This window comes from Protopterus annectens, chromosome 5.part1, assembly GCF_019279795.1.
Source record: "Protopterus annectens isolate FY-2018-M chromosome 5.part1, PAN1.0, whole genome shotgun sequence".
Classification (NCBI taxonomy): domain Eukaryota; kingdom Metazoa; phylum Chordata; order Ceratodontiformes; family Protopteridae; genus Protopterus; species Protopterus annectens.
In genome coordinates, this window is record NC_056736.1 from 725,843,994 (window position 1) to 725,862,469 (window position 18,476).

The 18,476-nt window shown below is 43.2% G+C and overlaps 1 protein-coding gene across 2 annotated transcripts in view; it reads right to left on the reverse strand.

Moving 5' to 3' along the window:
• Positions 1 to 18,476, reverse strand: part of ACER3 (alkaline ceramidase 3) — a 1,138,468-nt gene that overhangs the window by 692,604 nt on the left and 427,388 nt on the right. For both annotated transcript variants that reach the window (XM_044073355.1, XM_044073354.1), the window contains exon 7: positions 4,713 to 4,771. In XM_044073355.1, coding sequence (XP_043929290.1) covers positions 4,713 to 4,771 — 59 coding nt within the window. The remainder of the gene's footprint in view (positions 1 to 4,712; positions 4,772 to 18,476) is intronic.

Below are 18,476 nucleotides of genomic sequence, written 5' to 3' on the forward strand. Positions count from 1 at the left end.
AGTCACTGTGATTGTGTTGTTGTAGTGGTGGTGGCTGCGTCTGTGCCTCGCTGGTTGTTACCTTGCCACTGGCGTCCCCTGTAGGCACCCCTGGATTGGTTTCTGCCTCTTGAACGCCTATTCCTGCCTCTCTGTGCCTTAGAGGAGTCCGGAAAGGACCAATTCTTGGAGGGCCAGTTCCTGCTAAACCTTGGAGGTTGAACCTGTAAGAAATCTTTCACTGTTTGTACAGATTTTGCCTTCTCTTCCATCTTTTTTAGTACCTGCTGTGCAGGGGAACCAAATAAATTGACTTTGTCCATGGGTGCATCTAAAAGCTTTGATTTGACATGGTCTGGTAATGCCTGCTCTTTCAACCATGCATGTCTCCTGATAACTGTGCCAGTCATGGCTGCCTCCAGTGCATCATAGCCACATTTTAAAGAATGGTTACTAACCTGCTGTATGTTATGTACCATTTCCTGAACATATTTCTTATCTAAAGATTCTTCAGAGGACAGCTTTTTAGTTAACTGGTCTAGCATAAACTCTTGATATTGAATCATGTGAAATTGGCAGTTCAAAGCCCTAGCTGACAAAGTAGCAGAGGTGTAAACTTTTTTACCCCATCTCTCTAAGGACCTGGATTCCCTTTCAGAGGGAGGGTTTTAGTAGATGTAGTTGCTACAGCTTTAGGGCCCTGGGAGATAGTCTCTGGGTCTGCAAAAGGAGCCTTGTATAGATGGTGATGAGTGTCCGGGACCCTGTAGAACCTAGCGGGCTTAGCAGGGGCCGGAGGTAATGAATCAGGAGCAGTGCAAGCATCATTAAATGCATCATCTACAACAGAGAGAACTGGAGGTATAGCTAAAGGCCTATGCTGTGGCAAATGTAGAAAGGTTCTAAGCCTTTTTCTGGAGTCTGAGAAATCTTGGCCCTGCCACTGAAATTGTTCCCTCATAGCATGCAAGGTTTCCCCAAAGGAAAATTCCTCAGGTGGAGAGGCTGAAGGAATGGACTCTTCAGCATCCGAGTCTTCGTAAGGGGAATAAGGAGCCTCAGGAGGGTCTGTATGTTCTGAGTCATCAGAGGAATCATCTGTGGATACTGGCTCTGGGGGCTCTGCTCTAGGCCTCTTCTCTGGAGGTGGATGAGAGGTCCTGCCTGGATGAGGCTGGGATCCACGAATTAAAGAAATGAGATCCTCAGCCAAAGAAAGCATATGGGAACTGGTGCTGGGCCTGTGAGAGGGGGGCTTGACAGGCACCGTTTTTGAAGCTTTAGCTGCTTTAGCCCTGGCAAAGGCCTTAATAGACATGCCTGCAGGAGGCCTAGCAGCTCCACATGCAGGGGTTGAAATATCCAAGGGAATAGTGTCTGATAATTCCTGAGAAACTGCAACTGCAGGTTGGATTTCAGAAGCCGATTCCACCAGGCTAGAAGAGGCCTCGGTAGAAGGCATGTTTTCGGCTGGGGGAAGAACCGCTTGCTCGGTTTCAGCCGAAACCGAGACACTCGTGGTTATTTAACCGCGTTTCGTCGAAACCGCGGACCGCGAGTGTCGGTCCTTTTCCCTGCGTTTTTTGGTTATTTGTGAAGTCCGAGGATCCGACGGCATGATATAAGCAAAATCAGAGCCGAAAAACTGTTCTGCAAATTCCGACCGACGTCTAAGCGTCCGTCGGTTAAAAGAAGTACAGGCTAGACAAGCTGCTACGTCGTGGTCTGGGCCTAAACAAGGTAAGCAGTAAGAGTGGAAATCTTTATGAGGTATTTGTTTCCCACAAGTTAAACAGTTATTCACTTTTTCTGACATCGGCTGAGGCAAGAAAGAGTCCCCAACGGGGTACTTAGCTTTTTAGAAGTCTTCGAAGTAGTATTCGGTATGTAGTAATCTCTGGTTCTGACCGACCGGCACTTGCGAACAGCTTCTGCTTCGGGCGCCACGAGGCAAGAAAGACTGAGGAAAATGGCGTCGGCTGATGCCTTTATACCCGAAGAACTGCAGCTATGACGTCGGGTGAAGCGCGACACCAGCCGAAGCCAGACCCAGACTTTGGAATCCGGCCGACCGAGGGGCTGCCTGACGACAGGACAACCCATTTGTAAGGACTGCAGATGCATCCTTGAAGGACATCAGAGCAGGCAGAATTGCACTGGATTCTGAAATTAAGAGCACATCAGGGTTTGGGTCTTAAAGACTACATTTCTATTAAACCAGTCCACAGGCACGTAGGTTAAGGAGAGGATTTTTTAAATGTGTATGTATATATGGTTCTTAGAATTCATATGTTTTTTATTTGTTTTTGTATTCCTATTTTTTAATAGTTGTATTGCAATATTTATGTGGCTATTTGATTTGATATGATTATAAGTTTCTTTAGAATGGTTAAGTCTATTTAATTGCCAATTAACTAGTTGCTTAAAGACTGAAAATGTAGATATTTTCAGTGGATGTTAAAAGGACAGAATAGTATTTATTATTTGTATTTTTTCTCTTGGTTGTGATCTGATGAAGCAATTCCATTGCTTCGTCGTCGGATTTGGACCTCGACGGTCTGTCTCTGTCTTTTTCTTTGCGTTTTTTAGGGATTCTGGTAGTCGGATTGCTAACAGACGACATTTCTGGATAGTTAAATCTCGAGCCAAAATATTTAGAAGCAAAAATATACAGACGTTTAATAGTGGGTTGATTAAATTTAGCACAAAACCGACAGCAAGGCACGTTGTGGTCAGGGCGTAGGCAAGGAATACAGTACAAATGAAAATCCTTATGAGGTGTTTGCTTCCCACAAGTAATACAATTATTAACTTTTACTGACATAGGTAAGGAGCAAGAAAACGTTTCCGCAATGGGGTACTTAGCTTTTAGTTGAAGACTTCGGTTCTGAAACTCGAAAATAAAAATTTCAGGAGTCGGCCGACCGGCACTTGTGAACTGCTTCTGCTTCGGGCACCGCGCGGCAAAAAAGACTGATGTAATGGCATTGGCTGCATGTTTTATACCCCTGACGACCTGACATCATGGAAGAAGGGACAGCAACCGACGCAGGACTCAAGACTTTGTTAATCAAGACGACTGAGGGCAACCTGCCAGCAGATTACCCAAATGTAATGACTGCAACAGTGACACACAAAGAACATTGCAGATATTTTCAATGGATGTTAAAAGGACAGAATAGTATTTATTATTTCTGTTTTTTTCTCTTGGTTGTGATCTGATGAAGCAATTCCATTGCAAAAGCGCTTATCCTATTAAACATACTTTTTTTAATGTGAGTTTTTGATTTTAAGTGCTGCTATATCGCAGCTGTGTTTCTGCTTTGGTATATTCATATGTTGTTCATGTTGACAATCAAAGCTGAAGAAGCATATACCTTTTCCCCATGCTTGCCAAATATTTTCCCATCTTTGTCAGAAAGAATAGGATTGTAATAGGATTGAAGTAAACTAAATGTTAAACAGCAGTACAATTAACTAAAGCAATAGCTGTTGGGTCAGGTTTGGGATGAGTGTATAAAAACATAAAAGACTGAGGACTTTCAGTTTATCTGTCTTTTTAATTTAATGGCAGCAGGCTGACTGTCTGGAAAATTGCAGGCGGTGGCACACATCCTCCAATGCTGACAGCACTGGAGGAATGGGTGAAGGTTTTGGAAATTCAATTTGTAACAGCTCAATGTACTTTCTTAGGCCTGAAAAAACCTGTGTTCTCCCACTGAAAACAAATGCACATTCCAGAAATTTTCTCAAACTCCTGCAGGAATAATCAGACATTGTGCTCTCCTCTGAATCTGAGATACGATAACACCTTGCATTTGTCCCTTCATCTTTTTGCCCAGAATCAGAAAAAGAGGCATCCCTTTTACTAGAGAACATTGTATACATAGGATCAAAAGCCTGAATTAGACCCCGAGCTATACCTAGTAAACTACTCCTGTCCAGAGAAACTTGGGCATGAGAAGACACGTTTACTTTTCTGTTTCATTTTCAACAAGAAAAATGGGGCCAATAGAGTTTTTATTGGCAACAGAAGCTTCCACAGGGATGCACAACATTCTGACTTCTCTGCTTCCTTTCCTAGGCCCAACAACAGTGGCTCTCCCTTGTCTACTGAGGGGATCCAAACAGCCACAGAGGACATGGCGGCTAACTTCCAGTTCATAGTGGCTGTAGGTGCTGTACTAGAGGGGTCAGGGGTAAAAGATGAATGGTCTGAGGAACCAGCTAAGGCCACAACAGAGTCAGAGACAGAGACAAACTGCTAGACTGCTGTAGTGGCAAAGGCTGTTTGCTTAACTTTTTCTTTTTGCGGCTGGAAGAAAGACGGACCATGAGACTGGTAGTTTGTTCCATGGCCAAGCCAAAAATGGTGCCTCTTTTCTGGGGGAAAATAAGCAGCAACAATGTTGCTTTAAATTTCTAAACCTAAAACAGCCCAAAATGGCTTTTGGTATGACATTCACATAAAGCAAGATACCCTTTCTTTCTCATATAAACATGCATAAAATACACAAGTACTAATTTATGAATGGCATGTTACTGGATAAACGTTTTGCTAAAAATCAAAAAGGCAAGAATACATTTGCAACAACAATGACAATAGTTAAAAGATACACATTTATAAAATTCAAAAGTTCAAACAAAAATTTAGCATATACGGACGTTCTAGACAGAATCAAATGTTTTCAAAATATGTAAATTATGCTTAGGATAAACATAAATTGTATTACCATGTAACAACATATACTGATCGAAGAACCAGGCATGTAACAAGTGCTCCATACATAACCTGAAAGCAAAAAAAAAAAAAAGAATGATGGATACAAATGTTAACAAATACAGTATAAAAATTAAGATTTCATTACTGCTGACATTTTTGAATACTGCATCTTTTCCCATTTTAAAACTCTGGTAACATGGAAGTGTAACAGGTTCTGACACACACCATACATCTGAAAGCATCATGGGGAAAATGACAAACAGCAAAACTCAAGAGGTGAATCTTGGCATCCATGTCGAGTACACACAAATTTAAGTTATCATTGGAGATCTGATCAAAATTCTTTGTAGTGCATGGAGGTCTGACTGCTCCATGTACTATTAGCTACAGAATTTTTTTTTGTGCCAGCTTTGAAATATGGTAATGCAGTTGTGAACCACCTTACATCTTTACGTATTCCCTGCATAAATGAAGCAGCTTGTTCCCAAATACAAATTTTCTGAATGCAATGTAGACAACTGAAAGAAATGGAATTTAAATTAACCTGTGTCATATTTTACTGCTTTTATTTATGCACAAACATTAGCTAAATAACATCCTGGTTCAGCACAGCTATAGTGCCAGAAGTGATGTTTACAGCATACGCAGCAATTAATTATTGTTAAGCACCCTTCTAAGCATTGTTAAGGTCTGGTCTCATGCTATAGTACTGAACCAGAATTATTTAACTGATATTTCAGCACAATAATGGGCACACCATGCACTACAATACAGTTCATTTCAGCTTTGATTCTTAACCATTTGAATTTATTTAATCAAGAAATACAGTGTTAAAGGAAAAGAATGAAACAAACTCACAATGTACTCATTTCCTAAGGAAGGACTAGAATTACTAATTATACATGTGTGATAACTTCTCAAAGCATTACATCTTTGAAGGACAGACTGTTGTAGTAGTACTGTAACAACTTAGTGTAACCACCCATAATACAATGGCAATGTCTACTTCATGTAGATGCTCCTCAACAGTCCATGCCGTTTTCAGTTCCTTCAATTAAAGACTTTTCACTTTGGTAAATCAGTGTACTAACTGCCACATGTACCACTCAATATACTACAAGTGCACACAATTTGCATCAAATAGGCTACAAAGAATATTCAAGCTCAAATATACTTCCAAGTACAGGGAGTTCTTACTGAAAAATCTACTGCTGTAGTGAGCATCTTGTACATCTGAACTCTCTTTATAAAAGACTCTTGTAACAGTACTATAACAAATGGGTAAAACCTCAACCAAGAACCGCTAAGGCAGGATGCCTTGTGACAAGGCCCAACCTAAACCTAATTTCTAGATGAGGCATTACCTCATTTATAGTGTTCAGAAAACATACAGTCAGATGGCCATATCAAAACATCTTCAAATACATCACTGAGCTGGCAGCAACTCTGAAAGATTGTGCCCTGGTGGTGCTTCTTAGAATTATGTTGCATCTGACATAACCAAAGGTGATGCAATGGTATATTGCTCCTACCCCACCAAATTACATGCCTCTGCAATTGTATCTGGAAGGGGTATCTTTCATTAACACCATGTTGCAAGGGGAGGACTTACAGGGGTTATGAGCTCCATTACAAAAGACATTAATAGAAAATACTGTGCAGACACAGTTGACTTGAGAAACATGCCTACAGACATGTGCATACAACTTTAATGTTAGTTAACCAACATGATGATTCTTACTCTCAAAACAATTTACATGAGGTAGGGACTAAAAAATTATGACCACATAATGGCAAAGCCACTTTGATATAATCTGGTTTTAATTGTTAGGACTTGTATGCTCTTTACAAAGGAGAAAAATGTGACATTTTTTTTTTGATACATTTCTTTCACATAACAGCTAAAATGTTATTGCACATACAAGACATCTAACAGCGTTTTTGTTTTCCTTCTTTGTGGAAAGCACTGGCAAAATGTCTGACTCAAAGAAACAGGTGGAATGACTAAGTGTGAAAGACAGATTAGTTCCCAGAGTGACCCTATCAGGTCAAAAGACTGCACAGAGACTTACTGCTTAGGTCTGCATTTCAAATTTTTTAGCAGCAGTTAACGTTTTGAATCTCCCTCACAAAAGAAAAGTGTATAAAGAAAAAACATTCAAAAGGTGGCAATATCAGCTTTTTCATCAAAGTCATCACAAACAGGAGACCGTGCATGTTAAGCCGAATTGCAAGAAGGATTAATTCCGGAGACTTCAAGAAGACAGCACCACTTGGTGCACACTCCATTCAGCAAACTCAGAATTAACAAAAACTGATTAGAGAACAATGTTCTCAGATTTCAACTAAAATACTTCTGGTGTTCAGAAAACTAAGAACTCATTCTGGATTCAGTAAGTCACAAAAAAACACAGAAGAGAATGAAAAAGAAAGCAATAGGTTCTCCGTGTGGTGCCAACTGCAAGCTGTAGTTTTTGAAGAGCAATGTGGGAATCAAAGCAGCATGACGGATCTCAAACACAAGGACGCCATGGCCCATGTTTCTCAAGTCAACTGGTTTCAAATTCACAGTTTCTTACAATGAATGAAAAGAAGTTTACCTCCTGCTCAAAAACAAGACAGAAAGAAAAGTACAGTTGTGTACACTTACCATAAATGTAGATGTTATAGCAATAACCCACGCCTGGGTGCGGGTAATGCTGGATTTACCCACGGTTGGCGTGGTTTGGTCCCAGGGCCGAGGGACCAAACAAAGCCAACCGTGGGTAAATACAGCATAACCCACACCCAGAAGTGAGTTATTGCTATTATACCATGACATTATTTAAGAAAAGAAACTATTACTTTTCTTAAATAATGGCATAGTATAATGCCTGTTTGCTGCCCTTCTGCAGATGTCTGGCATCCGGCAGTTCTGATGTACTGCGCCTGCGCAGTACATCAGAGTTGTGGCAAAAGCAACGGAGAAAGCAAGATCTCCGTTGCTTTTTTTTTACTGTTTCGCTATGTTAAATGGGTTTAACATAGCGAGACAGCTTTAAAATAAGCAACGGAGATGTCCGTTGCTTATTTTAAAACTGTCTCGCTATGTTAAACTCATTTAACATAGCGAAACATAAAAAGCAACGGAGATCTTGCTTTCTCCGTTGCTTTTTTTTTTAAAACCTGTCTCGCTATGTTAAATGGGTTTAGCATAGCGAGACAGCTTTAAAATAAGCAACGGAGATTTCCGTTGCTTATTTTAAAGCTGTCTCACTATGTTAAACCCATTTAACATAGCGAGACAGTGTTTTAAAAAGAGAGTTAATACTAATGGAAAAAGTCGGCGACGGACCTTTTCCATTAGTATAACTCGATTTACAACGGGCACGCTGGCCAATCAGCGTGCACGTTTTGGAATAATAATGGGGGTCATGGTATAATAGAGTGTATTCACTGTTACAGTCCTAACAAATGGGTTATCTGGCTCCCGGTAGTCCTCAGTCGGCCAGAATACCAAAGGTAAGTAAAAATGACGTTGGTTACCGTCGGTTGTAAAAGACGTCAGGGTGTCCGATACAAAAGAAGGCAGCCAACATCACTTCCTCAGTCTTTCTTGCCATAACAGTCAGGAGACCCCAGAAAATAAGGCTTAAACCAAAAAACAATTTGACAAATAAATTAAACCTGTACCTCAGGAAAAGAGAATAGGAGAGGACCACAAAAAGGGGAAAGGAGGGAGGTAAACCAGGACTGCAACAGTGAATACACTCGAACATCTACATTTATGGTAAGTGTACACAAAGTACAGTTGTGTACACTTACCATAAATGTAGATGTTAGAGTGTATTCACTTTTGCAGTCATTACATTTGGGTAATCTGCTGGCAGGTTGCCCTCAGTCGGCCTGAATAACAAAGTCTTGGGTCCTGCGTCAGTTGCTGTCTCCTCTTCCATGACGTCAGATCGTCAGGGGTATAAAACATGCAGCCGACGCCATTTTAATCAGTTTTTCTTGCCCCAGATGTCAGGTGCCCCCCAAATGGGGAGCAAAAAATATATATATAAAACTGTAAATATATAAATGCACTTTAGAAACATAAAATTTACCTTCAACTAAAAGCAAATACACCACAAAGGCTTTTGAGTATAGTGAAGGAAAGAAAAGGTATTGAAAGGGGGGCAGGCGGATGGGTAATCCGGACTGCAACAGTAAATACACTCGAACATCTACATTTATGGTAAGTGTACACAACTGTACTATGTTCTTCATGTTTCACTGTTGCAATCATTACATTTGGGTAGAATCTCAAAGCTATGGATGGGAGGATGGAAAGTACAGTTGTGTACATTTACCATAAATGTAGATGTTAGAGTGTATTCACTGTTGCAGTCATTACATTTGGGTAATCTGCTGACAGGATGCCCTCAGTCGGCCTGAATAACAAAGTCTCGGGTCCTGCGTCAGTTGCTGTCTCCTCTTCCATGACGTCAGGTTGTCAGGGGTATAAAACATGCAGCCGATGCCATTTTATTCAGTTTTTCTTGCCCCAGATGTCAGGTGCTCCCCGAATGGGGAGCAAAAATATATATATAAATAAACAGTAAATATATAGATGCACTTTTAGAAACAAACTTTACCTTCAACTAAAAAGCAAATACACCACAAAGGCTTTTGAGTATAGTGAAGGAAAGAAAAGGTATAGAAAGGGGGATGGCATTTGGGTAAGCCGGACTGCAACAGTGAATACACTCGAACATCTACATTTATGGTAAGTGTACACAACTGTACTATGTTCTTCGTGTTTCACTGTTGCAGTCATTATATTTGGGTAGAAACCCAAAGCTATGGATGGGAGGATGGAACTAAATAGCATTAGGAGCGGCTATAAGGCCCTGCAGAACTGCAGTGGCAAAGCCTGCCCTGGATTTGGAGAAGAGGGGCAAATGATAATGCTTTGTGAAGGTATGAACAGAGCTCCAAGTAGCAGCCTCTAGAATGTCTTTGGTTGGAACCCCTCTGAGAAAAGCAGCTGAGGTAGAGGCAGCCCTGGTGGAATTTGACCTGATCCCCTTGAGCACAGGTTTACCATGGTGCAAGTAGCAGGAACGAATTCAGTGGCTTATTCACTTAGAAATAGTCTGCTTTGATATAGCCTTCACCTCTGACCCTGCAGCAAATGCTACCAGTAGTTGCTCAGACTTTCTTAGTTAGGGTTTGGGTGGCAGGGGGTAGAGTAAATGACAGTCCCTTGTTTTGGTGACATGTCTCTGCCCACCAAAGAAACTCCTGTTGCAGGCAGGGAAGGAGAGGAATCATTGTTTCCAGGCTGTGACAATGTTGACTCCATAAGCTTTTTAGGTACCATTGAAGTTTCCTCATATGCAGTCTCGCATATGGAATTAGTAGAATGCAGGATGCCATGAACCCCAAAGCCTGCAGAATTTGTCTTGCAGACAGCTGGGATTTTGTTGCCATTTGTTTGAAGTATGTTGTCAATGGCATTTGTTTGTCTGGCGTGAGGTAAGCCATCTGGGCAACTGTATTCAAACTTGCACCCAAGAATGTAATTATTTGTGAGGGTACCAGTTGTGACTTCTTTTCGTTTATGGTGTACCCTAGGCATGCTAGAAGCCTTTTTACAAATGCCAGATGTTGAAGAAGTGTTTCATTCCGGCAGAGGACAAGGACACTATCGTCCAGATAAGGATACATTTGAATGTTTCTTTGTCTGCAGAATGCAATTACTGGTGCCAGGCACTTTGTAAAGACCCTGGGCGCAGTAGATAAGCTGAAGGGCAGTGCAGAGAATTGGTAATGCAAAATGCCTGTTTTGAAGTGGAGATATCTTCTGCAAGACTCTCTTTATTGGGATATGCAGGTATGCCTCTTAAGTCTAGTTACCAACCAGGCATTCTTGCCTAGCATAGGCAATAGCTGTTGTAAAGTCAGCATTTTGAATTTTGGAATGTCGAGGAACGTGTTCAGAATTGATAAGTCTAGAATTGGACGCCATGATGTTTCTTTTCTGGGTACCAGGAAAAGTCATGAATAAAATCCTTGTCCTTTTTCCTTTTCTTGTACTGGTTGATTAGCCCCCATATCCATGAGGGGCATGACTTGTTTCTGGGCCTCTGCCCACTGGTTTGGTGGCAGATCTGGCCATCCGCTTGGAATTGGCAAAGTGTGGAAATGGAATCTTTACCCCTGGGATACTATGTTTAATATCCACTTGTTCTGGGTAATTAACTGCCAATTTTGAGCATGAAGTGCTAGTTTTCCCCCCAAGGGGCTGCCAAAAGATAAGATAAGATGGTAGAGGAAAGTCATTGAGACTGCTTACTGTAGGGTTGTGCTTTGTTACTTCCAGATTTGGAAATGGAGGCACCTCATTGCTTTGACCTGTAAGATCCCTGTGATTGATATCTGGATCCTTTGGAGCGCCTGGGTTTGCCCTGAGTGGCTCTGTTGGACACAGGAAAGGACCAGTTCTTAGTAGGCTAATGCCTACTGAACCTGAGTGGCTGCACTTGCAAGAAATCTTTTACAGTTTGCAAAGATTTAGCTTAGTCTTCCATTTTCTTTAAAACCTCTTCTGCCTTATTACCAAACAGACCATCATGCTGTAAAGGGGCATCCAACAATTTAGCTTTAACATGATCAGGCAGATTTCGCTCCTTAAACCAGGCATGCCTTCTTATCACAGATCCAGTTACGGCGGCCCTGCTAGAGGCCTCCAAGGAATCAAAACCACAATGCAAAGTATGCTTTCCAACCTGTTCTGCTGAATGCCACAAATCCTGTAACTCTATTTTTCACACAATCAGAAATCAACATCCTTTTCTGTTTGAGTAAGCCCATAACATGCTGTTGATATTTAAGCATATGAAACTGGCAGTTTAAAGCCCTGATTGCCAAGGTTGCAGACGTATAAACCTTCTTACCCCATCTATCCAGTGAACTGTGGTGATGGTGCTGCGGTACCGTTGTCGCCTCACAGTAAGACGTTGTCCTGTTCGATTCTCAGCTAGAGCGTCTTCTGTGTGGAGACATGCGTGAATGGGCTTACCTTCGTTGAAGGTTGCACTTCAGGGCCGGCAACTCGGCACGGAAAAATCTACTGCCAGTCATTAGCAGACCAGAGTTCCGCTGCGGCGACATCTAACCGGGAAAAGCCGAAAGACACAACAACCCCATCTATCCAGCGCCCTGGAATCTCTATCAAAAGGGGTAGGATTTTTGGCTGTAGAAGCCTCAACACCCTTGGGACCCTGAGAAATAGTCTCAGGATCAGCAGCAGGATTTTTGAAAAGAAATTTGTGGGAGTCAGGAACCCTGTAATATCTGTCTGGCTTACTAGGATCCAGAGGCAGGGAATAGTACAGTTTTGTACCTACCATAAATGTAGATGTCCGATAGACATGCAACTGCAGTCATAACATGTGGGTTGTCCTGCCTCAGGCAGCCCTCGGTCGGCCGGATTCCAAAGTCTGGGTCCGACGTCGGCTGAGGTCGCATTTCTCTCTGACGTCAGAGCGGCTGGAGTACATAAGCATCAGCCGACGCCATTTTCTTCAGTGTTTCTTGCCCCAGATGCCAGGTGCCCTCCAAGGAAGGCTGTAATCAAATTGGAAGACAAAAACAGGATTGCAAACAAGTAAATGAGCAATAAAACAAATACACCATAACAGATATCCCCAGCTAAGAGAAACAGGGATAGGAGTGGCCCTAGGCATAGAGGGGTATGGAGGGTGGGAAAATCCGACTGCAGTTGCATGTCTATCGGACATCTACATTTATGGTAGGTACAAAACTGTACTATGTCCTTCAAGAATGCAACTGCAGTCATAACATGTGGGTAGAATACCATAGCTTAGCTGGGGGAGGAGGAATGCTCTAGGAAAAAGATGGTGTGGCAATCAAACCCTGCAGGACTGCCGAAGCAAAGCCTGCTCTGGATCTGGAGTATAGAGGGAGATTGTAGTGTTTGGAGAATGTATGCACGGAGCTCCATGTAGCAGCTTCTAGAATGTCCTTAGTAGGCACCCCCTCTTAAGAATGCTGTAGAGGTGGCTGTAGCTCTGGTGGAATGTGGTCTGACATTGGCTGGAACAGTCTTTCCATGAAAGGAATAACAGAATCTGATGCAATGCCCAATCCATTTTGAAATAGTCTGTTTTGAGATTGCTTTTCCTTGTACTGCAGGCGTAAGCTACAAAAGTTGTTCAGACTTCCTACTGGTCTTGGTTCTGTCCAAGTAGTAACGGTTGTCTGTGAATGTCCAAGGTATGCAACAGTCTTTCCCCCCTGTTCTCAGGATTGGGGAAGAAAGCAGGCAGATGAATGGCTTGATTTAAAGAAACCCTAGATACCACCTTTGGCATAAAAGTAGGGTTGGTCCTTAATGAAACCCTGTCTCTGTGAAAAATAATAAAGGGTGGTATTGCCATTAGGGCCTGTAGCTCTGAAACCCTTCTTGCTGATGTAATTGCCAACAAGAAAGCTGTCTTCCATGAGAGAAATTGCAAGTCAACTGAAGCTGCTGGCTCAAAAGGAGGTAGAGTCAGTTTTTCTAGGACAAAGTTGAGGTCCCAGGCTGGAACTGGGGCCTTTCTTGGTGGCTTAATGTTCTTGATTCCCCTGAGGAATTGCCTTAGTAAAGGGTGTGAAAAAACAGGAGGATCAGTGTTGTATCTAGCTGAAATAGCAGATGCATGTATCTTTATGGAAGAATATGAGAGACCGTTCTTTAACATATCTGCCAAATATTCCAAGATGAGTGGGATGTTCAACAATGATGCATCATGTCCCTTGCTGGAATTCCAAATGCTGAATCTTTTCCACTTTGCTGAATAAACCTTTCTGGTGGATGGTCTTCGAGCCTCTGTTAGTATCCGCTGTACTTCCTTGGAGAGAGATAGGCTGAAGTTATTTATGGGATCTCCCAGGCTGTTAGCTGCAGTGTCTTTAGATTTGGATGCACTGTTTCGAATTGAGTCAGAAGTAGAGGCCATTGGGGAAGGGCCCACCTCCTGGTGTGACATATGCTCCGTAGTAATGGGTACCAGTGTTGTCTTGGCCAGTCCAGAGCTATTATGATTCCTTTGTGTCTCTCTGCTTTGATCTTTAGTAATACTGAGGTCATCAGTGGCAGAGGTGGAAATGCATAGATTGTTAGGGAGCTCCAGTTGAATGAGAGGGCATCTATTTTCCAAGCTTTTGGATGGTATGTCCTTGTGCAGTATTTTGGCAGAAGATGATTGAGATGAGAGGCAAATAGGTCCACTTCTGGCTTGCCCCATGTCGAAGTGAGTTGTCTGAAGGCCTTCGGATGTAACCTCCACTCATGTGGATCTGTGAAATTCCTGCTTAGGCTGTCCACCAACACATTGTCCTTTCCTGGAACAAACTGGGATTGTAACTGGATGTTTAGGCTCAGTGATTTCTCCCAAAGATGCATTGTCAGTCTGCAAAGGGGGTAAGAGTGGGTGCCCCCTTGCTTGTTTATGTACCACATCACAGTGGTGTTGTCTGTCCGTATCAGTAAATGGCCTTGCTGGAGTTGGTGTTGAAAAGCCTCGATGGCATGCATTACTGCCAGCATTTCCTTTTGGTTTATATGCAGATGTGTTTCCTTTGGAGACCATTGTCCTTGTATACACCTGCCTTCCATGTGCGCCCCCCATCCAAGGTCTGAGGCATCTGTGGTCATGGTCTGTGTTATCTGTGGGTTTTTGAATGACATACCTGTATTTGCCTGGCTCACCGAGGCCCACCATAGGAATTCCTTTTGTAGGCATGGAATGAGCGGTATGATTGTCTCCAAGTTGTTGCTGTGTTGAGACCAAATACTTTTTAGGTACCACTGAAGCTTTCTCATGTGTAGCCTTGCTAATGGAACCAGGAGAATGCAGGATGCCATGTAACCCAGGGCCTGTAGGAATCTCCTTGCAGTCATCTGGGTGAGTTTTGCTAAGCCTTTGAAATAATGAGTTAACTTCTCTTGCTTGTCTTCTGTCAGGTAAGCCATCTGAGAGGCTGTGTCTAGTTTGGCTCCTAAGAAGATTATTTGCTGGGATGGCTGCAGTCTTGACTTTTGGAAGTTGACTGTGTATCCCAGAGCTTGAAGTAATCGTATGACATAATCCAAGTTTTTTGTCAACATCAATTTGTCGTCCGCTTGTATGAGGCAGTCGTCCAGGTACGGGTAAATTTGTATCCCCTGGAGCCTGCAATGAGCAATTACTGAAGCCAGGCATTTTGTGAATACTCTTGTCGCAGTAGATAAGCCAAATGGCAATGCTGAGAATTGATAATGCTCTGGCCCTGCAAGAAATCTGAGGTATCTTCTGCAGCTGTGTCTGATAGGGACATGCAGGTATGCCTCCTTGAGGTCCAGAGTAATCAGCCAAGACCCCTTGCCCAGCATGGGAAGGAGTTGCTGTAGAGTCAGCATTTTGAACTTTGGTACTATGAGAAAGGTGTTTAATGCGGACAAGTCCAGTATTGGTCTCCATTGAGATTCTTTTCTTGGAACAAGGAACAGTCTTGAGTAAAACCCCTGGTCTTGTTCTTGTTGTGGAACTCTTTCTATTGCTTTCATCCGGGTCAGCAGAGTGATTTGCTTGAAAGCCTCTGCCCTCTGGTTTTGTGGTAGGTTTGGCATGCCTTGTTTTCTTGGTAAGGTATGAAAATGAAACCTGTACCCTCTGTCTATAATGTCCAAAATCCATTTGTCCTTTGTCAGTCTGTGCCAAGTTTCTGCAAACAGAGATAATTTCCCGACCAAGGGAGCTTCTATTTGTTCCCTGGTAGGCGGTAGTAGAGGAAAGTCATTGAGATTGTGGTTGTGGGGCAGGTGAAACCCCTGCGTCACTTCTTTGGTTTCCTGGCTGCCATTGTCGTCCCCTGTAAGGGCCTCTGTATTGGCCTCTTCCTCGGCCACGTCTGTTCTTACCCCTTTGAAACTTTTCTGTATTAGGAAAGGACCAGTTTTTGGAAGGCCAATTCCTACTGAATCTGGGGGGTTGAACCTGTAGGAAATCTTTCACTGTCTGAACTGATTTTGCTTTTTCTTCGATGGTCTTTAACACATCCTTAGCATTGGCACCAAAAAGCTTGTTCTTTTCCAAAGGTGCATCCAGAAGTTTTGCTTTTACATGATCTGGTAGAGGTTGATCTTTTAACCAAGCATGTCTACGAATGACTGCCCCTGTCATAGCTGCCCTACATGAAGCTTCCAGTGCATCATATCCACACTGCAGGAAGTGATTGCTTACTTGCTGAGTGTTATGTACAGCTTCCTGCAAAGTCTTCCTGTCTAAAGGATCAGGAGTGGCTAAAGTTTTTTGTAAATCTTCTAAAAGTTAATCCTGATATTGTAACATATGAAAAAGGCAATTTAAAGCTCTCATAGATAAGGTAGTGGAAGTATAAACCTTTTTGCCCCATCTCTCTAAAGATCTAGCCTCCCTGTTGGAGGGCAGTGGATTTTTAGAGGTGGAGGCTGAAACTCCTTTAGGCCCCTGTGAAATAGTTTCCAAATCAGCAGAATGGGCCCTGAATAAATGGGAATGAGTTTCTGGGACCGTGTAATACCTGTCTGGCTTGGCTGGAGCAGGAGGAAGGGAATCAGGGGTAGCACTAGAGTCAGAATATAAATCATCCAGAACATCAAGTACAGGAGGAATAGCTAAGGGCCTGTGCTGGGGCTTCTTAAGGAAAGTCCTCAGGCGTTTCCTAGAATCAGAATATTCCTGACCTTGCCACTTGAAATGTTCCCTCATGGTGTGCAGAACTTCCCCAAAAGAAATATCCTCAGGAGGGAGGCCGAGGGATGGAATCTTCTGCATCCGAGTCCTCATAGGTCTGGAAGAGCTCTTCCTGGCTATCAGAGTGGACAGAGCCCTCAGAATCTTCATCTGAAGGAATAGGTTCAGAGGGTTCAACCCTGGGCCTTTTATCAGAAGGAGGCTGGGATCCTCTCTCAGGATGGGCCTGTGAACCTCTAATCATGGAAATTAAATCAGCAGCCATGGACATAATTTGTGTCTCTGGAGTAGGCTGAGGTAAGGATTTGGAAGTAATATGCTTTGTTTTGCTGGCTGCCTTAGCCCTAGTGTAGGCCTTAATAGACATGGCCATAGGAGGCCTGGCAGCTCCACGTGCAGGAGTGACCTTGTCTACAGCAATGGTCTCGGGCATTTCCTCGGTTTCGGTATCCGGAGGAAAATCGATAACTGGCGGAGTGATGTCCGGAATCGGAGTCGTTGGTAATGCGGTGTCTTCGGTTCGGAGCGGTGGAGAGACCGTCTCAGAGGGAACTGGAGCACTCGCGCTAGGTTTTGGCGTGGAGTCGGTGGTAGACGCGGGCCGAGGATGTCGGTCCCAGTCTTTTCGCTTTTTGGGAGTTTGCGATGTCGGAAGATCCGATGGCATGTTGTAAGCAAATTTATCGGCAAAAAAGTCTTCAGCGAACTCCGCCCGGCACCTGAGAGTGCGCTTGTTGATGCGAGCACAGGCTACACAGGCCGAGATGTCGTGGTCTGGGCCCAGGCAAGGAAGACAGTAAGAGTGGAAATCCTTATGAGGTATTTGTTTACCACAAGAAAGACAATTGTTAACTTTTTCAGTTATTTCTGACATCAGCTGAGGCAAGAAAAGGTCCCCAACGGGGTACTTAGCTTTTTTGATGACTTCGGAATCGAAGAATACAGGAGCTGACCGACCGGCACTTGCGAACTGCTTCTGCTTCGGGCACCGCGCGGCAAGAAAGACTGGAGAAAATGGCGTCGGCTGATGCTTATGTACTCCAGCCGCTCTGACGGAGAGAAATGCGACATCAGTCGACGTCGGACCCAGACTTTGGAATCCGGCCGACCGAGGGCTGCCTGAGGCAGAACAACCCACATGTTATGACTGCAGTTGCATTCTTGAAGGACATCAGCAGCCATGCTTGATTCCAAGAACACATCAACAACAAAATCTAATACAGGAGGAATTGTCAAAGGCCTATGCCGAGGAAGAAGAAGAAAATACCTAAGCCTCTTTTTTGATTCAGAGAAGTCCTGACTCTCCCAGTGAAAATGTTCCCTTAAAATATGCAAAGTCTCTCCAAAAGAGTAATCCTCAGGAGGAGATGCAGATGGGATGGATTCCTCTGAATCAGAGTCCTCATAAGGTGAAATAGAAAACTCCTGATCAGAAGAGGGATCAGAAGAAATGGGGGGGGGGACCCCTGATCAAGGTAATTAAATCCTCAGCCATTTTGATCATTTGTTTTTTAGGCATAGGGGCCTGAGCAAATGGCTTATGCGTCAGTTTTTTAGACATAGAAGTTGGTTTTGACCTTGTTTTTGATGATGGCGTCGGTTTAATATAAAAATGTTGAGGCCTGAAAACACCCTCAGAAGCCGGTGCCTGCTCAGCGGCTCTGGACCCATCCAAGGGAGAGACATCCACGGGTTCAATACTTTGCGAATCTCTCGGCATACCAGACTCCGAATGGGTCTCGGTAGAGGTCTGTGACTCAAAAGTAGTGGGTATCGGGCTGCGAAAGTGCCTCACTGAGTACCGGCAACTGGCTTAGGAGAAGCTTCGTCGTCGGTTTTGGACCTCGACAGTCTGTCTCTGTCTTTTTCCTTGTTTTTTTGTGAACTCCGGCAGTCTGATTGCTAACAGACGACATTTCAGGGTAATTAAATCTTGATCCAAAATATTTAGAAGCAAAAATATACAGACTCTTAATAGTGCGTTGGTTAAATTTAGCACAAAACCAACAGCAAGACACACTGTG